Source organism: Salmo salar, chromosome ssa09 (assembly GCF_905237065.1).
Source record: "Salmo salar chromosome ssa09, Ssal_v3.1, whole genome shotgun sequence".
In the NCBI taxonomy this organism is placed as follows: domain Eukaryota; kingdom Metazoa; phylum Chordata; class Actinopteri; order Salmoniformes; family Salmonidae; genus Salmo; species Salmo salar.
The window spans coordinates 13,473,622-13,487,038 of NC_059450.1; the positions used below are offsets into that span (position 1 = coordinate 13,473,622).

The 13,417-nt window shown below is 46.0% G+C and overlaps 1 protein-coding gene across 3 annotated transcripts in view; it reads left to right on the top strand.

The window, feature by feature from the left end:
• Positions 1 to 10,380, top strand: part of LOC106610748 (frizzled-3) — a 39,309-nt gene extending 28,929 nt beyond the window's left edge. For all 3 annotated transcript variants that reach the window (XM_014210277.2, XM_014210279.2, XM_045723402.1), the window contains 4 exons: positions 5,425 to 5,573; positions 6,254 to 6,365; positions 6,484 to 6,671; positions 6,982 to 10,380. In XM_014210277.2, the coding sequence (XP_014065752.2) occupies positions 5,425 to 5,573; positions 6,254 to 6,365; positions 6,484 to 6,671; positions 6,982 to 7,207 (675 nt within the window). In that variant the 3' untranslated portion in view covers positions 7,208 to 10,380. The remainder of the gene's footprint in view (positions 1 to 5,424; positions 5,574 to 6,253; positions 6,366 to 6,483; positions 6,672 to 6,981) is intronic.
• The last annotated feature ends 3,037 nt before the right edge of the window (positions 10,381 to 13,417 follow it).

Genomic DNA, 13,417 nt, shown 5'->3' on the forward strand with positions numbered 1-13,417 from the left:
TGCCAATTGTTTTTATTGATGTAGGCTACACTGTCCCGCAAAATCATTCCATTGTCCCGTATTTTGGTGTTTTAAATGTGGTCACCCTATCTGCAGGTTGTTGAGAGTGAGCTGGGGGAAGGGAAAGAGGAATGATTGCTTCCTTCTTTCTCTCTCTGAGGGCTTGTTCAGTCACGCTTAGCTGGCCGTTTTGTGCGGTGCCTCTGTAATGGTTGTGGGAAGAGAGGGGGGAGGATAGGGTTGTTTTATGTCATCGGGCACTAAATGAATAACAGAATGTAACACTTGTGCTCACTCACACTGTCTCTATTGGACACACACTGACTGCACACAGATTACCAGTTGGTGAAAGCCTTTCATCTTCCCGGCTGATATCGGTTGAAAGTGGATGTGTATCTGCCTCTGCAATAGAGAGGTTACGTTATTAATAAAGTTGTGAAGAATGGACATCACAGCTGCAATAGTACTAATAATACTGTTTGTCTATCTCTTTGTCTCTGTCTGTTTCTGTCTCACTCTCAATTCAATTTCAAATGCTTTATTGGCATGACGTAACAATGTGCGTATTGCCAAGGCATACATACTGCCAGGAAAATAGTCAGGAAAAGCTTATCTTTGTCTCTTTCTTTATTTTTATTTAAACGTCACTATTTATATATATATATATATATATAGTGACGTTGAATTGATTGATGTGTGAGCTCTACTCGAGAGTGAAAGCGCTGGTGTGTGTGTGGTTATATAGGGTACGAGCAGGTGCTTAGGTTTGTCTGCTGTATGAGGGTGTGTGTATGGCCTCCCCATGCAGTGACCCCCTCTGTATTTCATAGTCGCTCTGGAATTCCAATTTTGCTCCATGTCACCTGATCGCGCCCAAGGAGGTGTGTGTGTGTGTGTGGCGCATTTTGATCAGTGATGCTATTTATCGCCACGAGGGAGTTTCATTACATTACAACGGAACGATTTGATTTGTGTAATGTTGGCTAGCTAGCTACATAGTTGTCTTCGTATCAAGGATAAAGGTGTAGGTGTAGCTTTGAGAAACTAACTTTGAGAAATTAACAAGGTTAGCTAGCCAGCTGTATTCGTTCGTTCGCGCCGTTTTCCAAACGGCGTCAACACCACAGCCACTGCTAGCTAGCCAACTTTACCAACTAGCAGTACTGATTAAACTAAATACATTACAACGGAACGATTTGATTAGTGTAATGTTAGCTAGCTACATAGTTGTCTATGTATCAAAGATAAAAGATAAAGGTGAACGCAGCCACTGCTAGCTAGCCAACTCTACCAGCTAGCAGTACTGTATAATTTTTTGTCAATAAGATTTTTGCAACGTAAGCTTAGCTTTCTGAACTTTCGAGTTGTGTAGCTAGCAGGACTGACTTTGTGTTAGCTAGCCAACGTTTAATTACTTCTGCGTTATGAAAGGAACTAGACACGGACACGAATGATCCATTGGTAGTTTGTTGTAACCAAGTATTGGTGCTAACCGTGTGTTATTGGATGCTAGCATGCTAGTTAGCTACGGCGTCATAGGACACGTTGCACTGGGTGGGTTTCACGGAAGAATACTGTACCAAGTTATCTAGCTGAATAAACTAAGTTTGAGCCTATTCCTGGAAACATTGAACCACTGTAGTTTACATCAATTGTAACTTCTAAAGTGGAAGTTGGAAAAGTTATATTTGAGTGTTTCAGTGAATGGTTAGTGAGGGAGGCCCTGCTCTCTCGCTTTCCCAGTTTAGTTAATTTTCATTCCAATCACCTTTGCATTAGCGTAGCCTCTCCTGTATCCTGTCAACTATGTGTCTGTCTATCCCTGTTCTCTTCTCTACACAGGCCACACAAACGCTTCACACCGCATGGCCGCTGCCACTCTAACCTGGTGGTCCCAGCGCACACGACCCACGTGGAATTCCAGGTCTCCGGCAGCCTCTGGAACTGCCGGTCTGCGGCCAACAAGGCAGAGTTCATCTCAGCCTATGCTACCCTCCAGTCCCTCGACTTCTTGGCGCTGATGGAAACATGGATTACCACAGAAAACACTGCTACTCCTACTGCTCTCTCCTCGTCTGACCACGTGTTCTCGCATATCCCGAGAGCATCTGGTCAGCGGGGTGGTGGCACTGGAATCCTCATCTCTCTCAAGTGGACATTCTCTCTCCCCTGACCCATCTGTCTATCTCCTCCTTTGAATTCCATGCTGTCACAGTCACTAGCCCATTCAAGCTTAACATCCTTATCATTTATCGCCCTCCAGGTTCCCTTGGAGAGTTCATCAATGAGCTTGACGCCTTGATAAGTTCCTTTCCTGAGTATGGCTCACCCCTCACAATTCTGGGTGACTTTAACCTCCCTACGTCTACCTTTACTCATTTCTCTCTGCCTCCTTCTTTCCACTCCTCTCCTCTTTTGACCTCACCCTCTCACTGTCCCCCCCTACTCCCAAGGCAGGCAATACGCTTGACCTCATCTTTACTAGATGCTGTTCTTCTACTAATCTCACTGCAACTCCCCTCCAAGTCTCCGACCACTACCTTGTATCCTTTTCCCTCTCGCTCTCCTCCAACACTACTCACTCTGCCCCTACTCAGATGGTATTGCGCCGTCGCAACCTTCGCTCTCTCTCTCCTGCTACTCTCTCCTCTTCCATCCTATCATCTCTTCCCTCTGCTCAATCCTGCTCAATCCTTCTCCAACCAATCTCCTGATTCTGCCTCCTCAACCCTCTCCTCCCTTTCTGCATCCTTTGACTCTCTATGTCCCCTATCCTCTCGGCCGGCTCGGTCCTCCCCTCCTGCTCCGTGGCTTGACGACTCATTGCGAGCTCACAGAACAGGGCTCCGGGCAGCCAAGCGGAAATGGAGGAAAACTAGCCTCCCTGCGGACCTGGCATCTTTTCACTCCCTCCTCTCCGCATTTTCTTCCTCTGTTTCTGCTGCTAAAGCCATTTTCTACCACTCTAAATTCCAAGCATCTGCCTCTAACCCTAGGAAGATCTTTGCCACCTTCTCCTCCCTCCTGAATCCTCCTCCCCCTCCTCCCTCTCTGCGGATGACTTTGTCAACCATTTTGAAAAGAACGTTGACGACATCCGATCCTCGTTTGTTAAGTCAAACGACACCGCTGGTCCTGCTCACATTGCCCTACCCTATGCTTTGACCTCTTTCTCCCCTCTCTCCAGATGAAATCTTGTGACGGCCGGCCGCCCAACAACCTGCCCGCTTGACCCTATCCCCTCCTCTCTTCTCCAGACCATTTCCTGAGACCTTCTCCCTTACCTCACCTCGCTCATCAACTCATCCTTGACCGCTGGCTACGTCCCTTCCGTCTTCAAGAGAGTGAGAGTTGCACCCCTTCTCAAAAAACCTACACTCGATCCCTCCGATGTCAACAACTACAGACCAGTATCCCTTATTTCTTTTCTCTCAAACTCTTGAGCGTGCCGTCCTTGGCCAGCTCTCTTGCTATCTCTCTCAGAATGACCTTCTTGATCCAAATCAGTCACGTTTCAAGACTGGTCATTCAACTGAGACTGCTCTTCTCTGTGTCCCGGAGGCTCTCCGCACTGCTAAAGCTAACTCTCTCTTCTCTGCTCTCATCCTTCTAGACCTATCTGCTGCCTTTGATACTGTGAACCATCAGATCCTCCTCTCCGAGATGGGCATCTCCGGCGCGGCTCACTCTTGGATTGCGTCCTACCTGACAGGTCGCTCCTACCAGGTGGCGTGGCGAGAATCCGTCTCCACACCACGTGCTCTCACCACTGGTGTCCCCCAGGGCTCAGTTCTAGGCCCTCTCCTATTCTCGCTATACACCAAGTCACTTGGCTCTGTCATATCCTCACATGGTCTCTCCTATCATTGCTACGCAGACGACACACAATTCATCTTCTCCTTTCCCCCTTCTGATAACCAGGTGGCGAATCGCATCTCTGCATGTCTGGCAGACATCAGTGTGGATGACGGATCACCACCTCAAGCTGAACCTCGGCAAGACGGAGCTGCTCTTCCTCCCGGGGAAGGACTGCTCGTTCCATGATCTCGCCATCACGGTTGACAACTCCATTGTGTCCTCCTCCCAGAGTGCTAAGAGCCTTGGTGTGACCCTGGACAACACCCTGTCGTTCTCCGCTAACATCAAGGCGGTGACCCGATCCTGTAGGTTCATGCTCTACAACATTCGCAGAGTACGACCCTGCCTCACACAGGAAGCGGCGCAGGTCCTAATCCAGGCACCTGTTATCTCACGTCTGGATTACTGCAACTCGCTGTTGGCGGGGCTCCCTGCCTGTGCCATTAAACCCCTACAACTCATTCAGAACGCCGCAGTCTCTGGTGTTCAACCTTCCCAAGTTCTCTCACGTCACCCCGCTCCTCCGCACACTCCACTGGCTTCCAGTTGAAGCTCGCATCTGCTACAAGACCATGGTGCTTGCCTACGGAGCTGTGAGGGGAACGTCACCTCCGTACCTTCAGGCTCTGATCAGTCTCTACACCCAAAGAAGGCACTGCGTTCGTCCACCTCTGGCCTGCTCGCCTCCCTACCTCTGCGGAAGCACAGTTTCCGCTCAGCCCAGTCAAAACTGTTCGCTGCTCTGGCACCCCAATGGTGGAACAAGCTCCCTCACGACGCCAGGACAGCGGAGTCAATCACCACCTTCCGGAGACACCTGAAACCCCACCTCTTTAAGGAATACCTGGGATAGGATTAAGTAATCCTTCTAACCCTTCCCCCCCCAAAAAAATATATAGATGTACTATTGTAAAGTGGTTGTTCCACTGGATATCATAAGGTGAATGCACCAATTTGTAAGTCGCTCTGGATAAGAGCGTCTGCTAAATGACGTAAATGTGTTTTTAGACGACAGGTAGCAACCCCGTCTCTCTCGCCCTCTCGCTCTCACACTCACTCACTAACACTGGGTTGGGATGTGCAGAAGGGATGATTGTCTTTGAGCAGTGTGCTGTGCATTCGCTTTCTTAAGTTGAGTAGTTGTTTTGATCTGCCAGTGTTTCTGATCTAACAGACACACACAGGCCGTGTCCGAATACCCGTACTTGCGTTCTAAATAGTAGGCATTTTGGGTATGCGAAAAAAGTATGTTTTATAGTATGTGCAATATTGAAAATGTAGTATGCTTTAAATGCCAGGATGTCAAACTCATGTTGGCATTCTATCCAGTAGAACTATTAAGGATGAGAATCAGACGAGGGGATGCGCTGTACCAAAATGAACCGATGGCGGGAATCAACGCAATTGTGTTTTAGATGAGGCAATCTCAGTAGGATGACCATAACATGTTGTTTTAAAAAAAAAACAGTATGTTTAAAAGGTATGTAGTATGATTAGTACAAGCTATGCAGTTTTTGTCCATTTTGGACAAGTCACCCACTCACCCCCCCCACACTCTCTGTCTAGGTTGAGCAGACCAGTCACCCAGATCTGACCCTGTTCCTCATTAAGTACATGATGATGCTGGTGGTGGGGATTCCCTCGGTCTTCTGGGTGGGCAGCAAGAAGACCTGCTTCGAATGGGCCAGCTTCCTACAAGGACGCAGACGCAAAGAGTAAGCAGAGAGAGTGTTGTGTGTGTGTGTGTGTGTCTGAAATGACGATGCCACGAGCAGCACCTCCGATATTGCGATGAGAGAACTTTAGCCTCTCGCGTCAACGCTCTTAGTTGTTGCAGAAATTGACCCACTATGCTGTTTACTTTGTGCACCTACGTCATATCGCTGGTCCTACCTTAAATGTGCGTATTTCTAATTTCAAACCGGTAAGTTGGCTACTTAGTAGTGTAGAATCACTCGCTAGAAAATATAAAAATGAACATTTTGAGCAACGTGGATGTGAAAATGTAATTTGGTATAAATTGCATAGGCTTAAAAGCCTTATCATTCCATCCTTGCACAAACACACTTCCCATAACCCGGTCTCCATGGTGATTAGGTTATTTTCTGCACCTGTTCTCCCACCCTCAATTACAGAACATTAACCCCTTCCTCCTCCGCTCGCCCCATCCCTCTCTCCTTCCTTCATCTCTCCGTCTCTTCTCTGCGTCTCTCCCACCCCTCTGCCTTCCCTCTTTCCCTGCCGTCCTCTTTGTCACTCACTTTCTCTCCCTACTCTCTACCATCCCTCCTCTGCCTTGCCCCTCTCCCTCCCCCTCCACTCACTCCATGCCTCACCCCTCTCACCCACCAACGCCTCTCTCCCTGCACTCCTCCCTCTCCCCTCCCTTCTGCAGTAGTGGGGTGAATGAGAGCAGACAGGTGCTCCAGGAGCCAGACTTTGCCCAATCTCTACTGAGAGACCCCCACACCCCCATCATCAGGAAATCACGGGGAACCTCCACCCAGGTAAGACTGGCACCATGACCTTGTCACCTCACATGTTCCTAGTAATAATAATGTTATGTAATATAATATCACCCTAACTAATACCTGTTTTTAATTCCTAATCCCCACCTCCCTCCAGGGCACCTCCACCCGTGCCTCTTCCACTCACCTGGCCATCCTGGAAGAGCCTGATGACCCTAGACACGCCCCCGACGACCGTGGACCAATCCACTCTCTGGGCCATGCCTCCTCCACCCGCAGCAAGGCTGGCAGTGTGCACAGCAAGACCAGTTACCATGGCAGCCTGCATCGCTCCCGAGACGGACGGTAGGAGAGGGAGAAAAGGAGGGAGGGTTGGCTACAGATGCCACCATATATATGAACAGTTTTTACAGTCAAAAATGATTACGTGATAACTGGAATCCGGCTTCCCTGTTTTAGGTATGGCACCTCAAGAGATCCTCGTCTGTAGACAGCTTCTTATCCATCTGTTATATAACTGAGATAAAAGTTCCTGGTGTAAGACTTCATCAGTTTAGAGAGCACAGCTGACATACCTGCTGGTGTGGGTGCGGTACATAAAGTGCTGAGCTACTGAACTAACCTTTCCTTCCCCCCCTCTTTCCCCGACCCCCAGCTACACACCCTGTAGTTACAGAGGCGGCGAGGAGCAAACGATACCCCCCCACAGCAGCATGCCTCACCTCGACCATCCGCTGTCCACTCACAGCAGCCTCCACCGACTGGAATCCCAATCACGGCACAGCAGCCAGCGTGATCTCTCCGTTGCCTCACCCACCCTTATCACCCACGGGACGAACGGTGGCCGCGTCGCTAATAATGACGATGGAGCCAGCGCCTGACCGGAATCAGGAAATGTCATCACCGCGGAACAGGAAGTTGTGAGTTGTTGACCCGCTCCCCACCTTTGACAGACACATAGGTTCCTCCCATTCAGGAGGAGGTGGTGTGGCCTTCAGTTTGACTGACCGATGGATCACTCCTGGACAGCCTTTCACTGAGGTTGCTAACTAGCGAGATGATAATTGCTAACCCTCAGTCAAGCAGTGGGCATTGGACTGGGCTCCCTACGGAGAGACTGGTTAGAGACCGAGAGCCAGCCCACTATGGATGACGTGGGTTGTGTGCAGGGGTTGCAACAAATTATTTTCATTCCATTTAACTGTTCCAACCAGCAAAATAAAGTTATGAACCGGTTCGAATCCCCCAAAAATATGTTTTATATAGGTCCTTTCTGTTCCTTTTTAAACCTCAGAAATATATATATTTTTTACATTTAGCTCAACATTAAATGACTTCACCAATGGATGGAGCAGCTTGCTATGGCGTGGGCATGCTATGTACATGCATTGGACAGACAAGTGTTGCGTAGTGTATGAGATGCGACTGAAATTTTGCAGGTGAGAAGAGTGCTGGGCATGAAGAGCTGGGCATCTTGTTGTTATGACATGCATTATCTGAATTAGGCCCACAGAATTATACCTACGGAGGAGCGGCTTCTATGGAGTAACTTTGAATGTCTTTGAACTTCAGAGTTGGCTTGACTAACGTTGAACCAGAGCTAGCCCTTGATCATGACTCATTTCCATTACATTACACATAATATCGCCTAGACCAGAGCTAGCTAGCTAGCTAGCGAACAAGCTTGTGTGTGTGCAAAGCGCCACCAGACATAAAATTTAAACTGCTTTTTGTAGTTAATAAATCCAATGTAAAACCTGATGACTATAGTATCCTTAACTACCATTGAACAAGTTAGTCCATTGTCCTCTAATAAAAATGTCTGAATCATTTTCAGCTGGCAGGCAGACACTGGAATACGTTTCTGAGTGACAAAGCGAGGGCTTTGCATAGGTGCTTTGGTGCATTTTTTTGTGGGACTGGAAGAGGAAAAAAAAGCCCTGTAAGGCTGGGGGTAGAAAGTAAAAGAACATTATTAACCGCTTCCCATGCTTTTAAAATAACGGTTCTGATCCGGAACAGTATAGATCACTTTCGTTCTCGGTTCTGTCCCTCGAAATGTTTCGTTCTTTTACGGTTTTCGGTTCTGTTCCCTGAACCGGTTCCAACCCCTGGTGTGTGTGTGTGTGTGTGTACTCTGATACACAAAGCGATTAGGAGATGAGCTGTCATTGTCTGTTACGGTGCTCTTGTGCTGTGGAACTACTATTATTATTTTATACTGTGAAGATTGGCTGTGAATACTGCTGAAAAGATGAGCTACTAGTATTTGTGTGCTTGCGTGTGTACATGCAGTGCGGTACATTAAACCGCGCTATACTCCCACCAGGTGGAGAAAAAGTAGGGAAGTGTATAAGAGAGAAAGGAAAGGAAGCTAGGGGAGAAAGTGTGGCTTTGAAACAACCCTTAGGCATTCCTGTTGATTTTAATATGGTCGTTCTGTCACCTTGCCTTCCGATGGGCTTGGTGGAATTCATACCATATTGCTGCTGGAGTTCTTTGGGAATAGTTTCAATTTGGCATTCAGAAAGCTACGGAAGAATGATCGAAAGGGAAGGGAAGGGGAGGGAGGGCGCTCATTTTGCTGCTGCTCCAGAGCTTAGCAGAGGAATGTGGGGGGGACTTAAGGGGAGTGGGATTTGGGGGGGGGTGTACATAAAGTCTTTACTACTGACAGGAGGGCTCTGTGTGAAACGACAGAGGGCCTGTTCCCCCAACACTAGAATAAAGGACTACTAGAAGAATACACCGGAGAGGGGGAAGAAAAAATGTATTATAAGGGAAAGATGGAGCGTTGATCCTGTTTCTCTTTCTTGCGTTCTCTCTTATTTTTCATATCGGTCTCTCACTAATGCACATACAACTGCAGTAGTGCTCCCCATCATGGCCTTAGCGTTCTCATCACCACGAGGGACTTTTCTCACAACCCCTTAATCTCTCAGCCTACCTCACCTCTATCCCCAGCCTTACCTGTGAACATCACACACACCACAATGGACAATAAACCCACCCTTGCCTCTAACCCAGCCTACCTCATCAGTCCAGAGGTACCTTCAACCATGCCTGCCTCTCCCCAGTCACCTGATTGCTGCTTCTGCTATTGTGTCTTAATATTTCACTGCTGCTCGTGTGCGTGTGTGCGCCTATGTGCGTGTGTGCGCCTATGTGCGTGTGTGCGCACCTATGTGCGTGTGTCCGGAAACTGTCTCCTGACTTCTACTTTGGTGTTTTTCCACCTGATGCCTAATACTTTACCCATGGTGCTTCACCACACCAAATTGCTCGTCAAGGACGTGTCCACTGGGCGCCTCAAGATACATGTGCTTCTGCCTGTCTGTCTTTCTGTAGTGTGTTGTTGAGCAAAGTAACATATTTCGGCATGTCTATCAGGGATTGGTTTTGTCAATTGCATTGTAACCAATTACATTATGCAGTTCCCATGTTTCCAGTACCATGTAAAAATGTTGGCTTACAGTAAAAAAAATGTACGGTGCTTATGTGTGTAAAGGTGGACTGAAATACTCTGCGTGTGGATTCAGACACTCAAATTCCCTTCTGTGCCTGCTTGTTTGACTGACTGTGTTTCAGTTGCCTCCTCATTCTCACTCACCTTCAGTCACCTAAGCTCTTGGCCTTAACCCTGGTCCTGGAGTGACCAGGTGTTGCAGGGTTTAGTTCCAACCAGGCACCATATCTCTTATCACCTCTCCAATTGAGTTAATTGATCAATATCTGATTGGCTATATTTCACCTTCATGTCTCCTAGGTGTGAAGCAAAAAAAATGTCAACTCAAAAACCTGCAGCATTCCAAGACCTGGGTTTTCTACCCCCACACTAGGGAATTGGAACAATAGCTTACTCTGTATTCGGGATGAGGGACATGTTGTACCTAGTTCCGCTTGCTCTCTCTCTGTACATATCACAGCTTTCCTATAGGAGAAGAAAATAAAAGATGGAGCACTTTAACTGTGGTTAGCTCTGTCTGAATGTGTATAGATGTCAAGTACAGTTGTAGAGTTATGCAAGAATTGAAATAAAGCTTTTTGTATGAAATGTGTTTGGGATCATTGGTTGGGGTGTGTCTGGGTAGAGATACTGTGGATATAATGATGAGATGCTTGTGTCTCTGCTCTAACAATGGGATATTTCGTGGTCCACAGAGCGGAACAGGGGTCTGTCAAGCTCCCGCCTATTCATCTCTTTGGATTTGGTGAATACATCTTGTAATTTTGAGGGGTGTTTGCTGTTGATTCAACCGCCTGTATTCAATGGGGAGTGAGATGAAATTCAAGACGGTCTTTGCATATTCGTGAAGCTAGCATAGCAACTCCGACTATGTTTCAGTTTTTTTTCTCAAAGTTACCAGGATGTCACGTGCATCACGCATATCAGTACACTGTGTGCCGCTCACTGCACGATCAGCTCAAACATAAATATCACTGTCATGTCTACCTCTGTTTTTATTGTTTTATTTGGGATGCTTATCAATCAATAATCCTATAAAAGTGGGGGGGGGAAAGCCACATTAACATATGCAGCCTAAGAAACAAGGTTCATGAAATCGATAACTTGCTAGTAACAGATAACATTCATAGACTATTTCTGAAACTCACTTAGATAATACCTTTGACAATACAGCGGTATCAATACATGGTTTCAACATCTTCAGAAGAGACAGGAATGCCAATGGTGAGAGGTGTTGCCGTGTATGTGCAGTCATATTTCTGTAAAGATTAGAGAGGATCTCGTGTCAAATGCTGTTGAAGTAATATGGCTACAGGTTCACCTGCCTCACCTAAAGCCTGTTCTTGTGGGAAGCTGCTATAGACCAAGTGCTAACAGTCAGTATCTGTATATTTTCTTGGTAACCTAAATATATACAGGCTTTCATCAAGCTGCCCACTCAAGAAAAAGCTTCAAACTGTAACCAATGCCTGCAACCTGGTTCAGGTTATCAGTCAACCTACCAGGGTATTTACAAACAGCACAGGAATGAAATCATCCACATGTATTAATCACATCTTTACTAATGCTGCAGAAATCTGCTCTAAAGCAGTATCCACATCCATCGGATGTAGTGATCACAATATAGTAACCATATCTAGGAAAACCAATGTTCCAAAGGCTGGGTCTAATATAGTCTATAAGAGGTTATAAAATACGTTTTGTAGTGATTCCAATGTTGAAGATGTAAAGAATATTTTCTGGTCTGGGGTGTATAATGAGGAGCAACCAGACGGCTTGACACATTTATGAATTTGCTTATTCAGGTTACTAATAATCATGCACCCATTAAGAAAATGTATGTAAAAACTGTTCAATCCCTGTGGATTGAGGAATTGAAAAATTGTAAGGTTGAGAGGCAAAAGGAATGTTAAGTCTGGCTGCACAGCTAATGAAACCAAGATGAATGATAAAGAATGCTAGTATAAAGCGTTGGAGCATTTTAAATGAAAGTTTTGGGAAAAAATATGTTTGACCAGATACAATGCTATTTCACAGTAAACAAATTAAAAACAGATTTTCAGCACGATTATAGGGAAGGGCATTCAACATGTACGGCACTTACACAAATGTCTGATTTGGCTTCGAGAAATTGATAAGATTGTGGGAGCTGTTTTGTTAGATTTCAGTGCACCTTTTGACAATGTCGATCATAATCTGCTGCTGGAAAAACACGTTATGTCTTTATGCCCTGCTATATTGTGGATTGAAAGTTACCCATCTAACAGAACACAGAGGGTGTTCTTTTAATGGAAGCCTCTCAACATAATCCAGGTAGAGTCAAGTATTCCCCAGGGCAGCTGCCCCTTATTTTTTCATTATTTACTAATGACATGCCACTGGCTCGGAGTAAAGCCTGTGTGTCTATGTATGATGATGACTCAACACTGTACACTCCAGCTACCACAGCAAGTGAAATCACTGATACACTTAACAAAGAGCTGCAGTCAGTTTCAGAATGGGTGGCAAGATATGTTAGTCCTAAATAAAAGCATTGTATTTGGAACAAATCATTCACTAAACCATAAACCTCAAGTAAATATTGTAATGAATAATGTGGAGATTGAGCAAGTTGAGGAGACCACTTGCTTGGAGTAAACCCTGGATTGTAAACTGTCATGGACAAAACACAATGATGCAACGGTAGTTAAGATGGGTAGAGGTCTGTCCATGATAAAGCGCTGCTCTGCCTTAACAACACTATCAACTAGGCAGGTGCTACAGGCCCTAGTTTTGTCACACCTGTACTATTGTCCAGTTGTAGGTCAGGTGCCACAAAGAGGGACTTAGGCAAATTACAATTGGCCCAGAACAGGGCAGCACTGCTGGCCCTTAAATGTACACGGAGAGCTAACAATAATATGCATGTCAGTCTCTCCTGGCTCAAAGTAGAGGTGAGATTGACTTGTAAATACTACTTGTATTTGTAATAGGTATTGACATGTTGAATGCACCGAGCTGTCTGTATTTATAAGGATCTGCCCCTTTTTTTCAATTTTAACCTAAAATGGCATACTGTCATGGCTCCTCTGCAGTGCAGGGGCGGTTTCCCCTGCAGGCAGAGGGTCGTTAGTGATTGCAGCTGGTGTGATTGGAGCCACCTGGGCTCAGGGTATTTAACAAACTGCTCCACTAACCTCTGTCTTCCTCCTTGCTTGGCTTGCTCTCTCTCGCCCCCTGCTCCTCCAGGTATGATCTGGTTTAATTTCCACTCAGTCATGTTTACACACACATATTCACGCATCCATGCACCCTACATACACCCTACATTATGACATTTCCACACCTCATTCCTTTTTCTTTGTTTAGAATTAATAGTTTTGTTTTATAATAAAGAACTTTTTGAATTGGCCTATACCGGTTGTTGATGTCCTCTCATTTTTGCCACAGGCTATGAGCCGGCCTGTGACAATACCCAAATCTAACTACCTGTAGCTCAGGCCCTGAAGCAAGGATATGCATTTTCTTGGTACAATTTGAAAGGAAACATTTTGAAGTTCATGGAAATGTGAAAGGAATGTAGGAGAATATAACACATTAGATCTGGTAAAAGATAATGCAAAGAAAAAAATATTTTTTAACCATC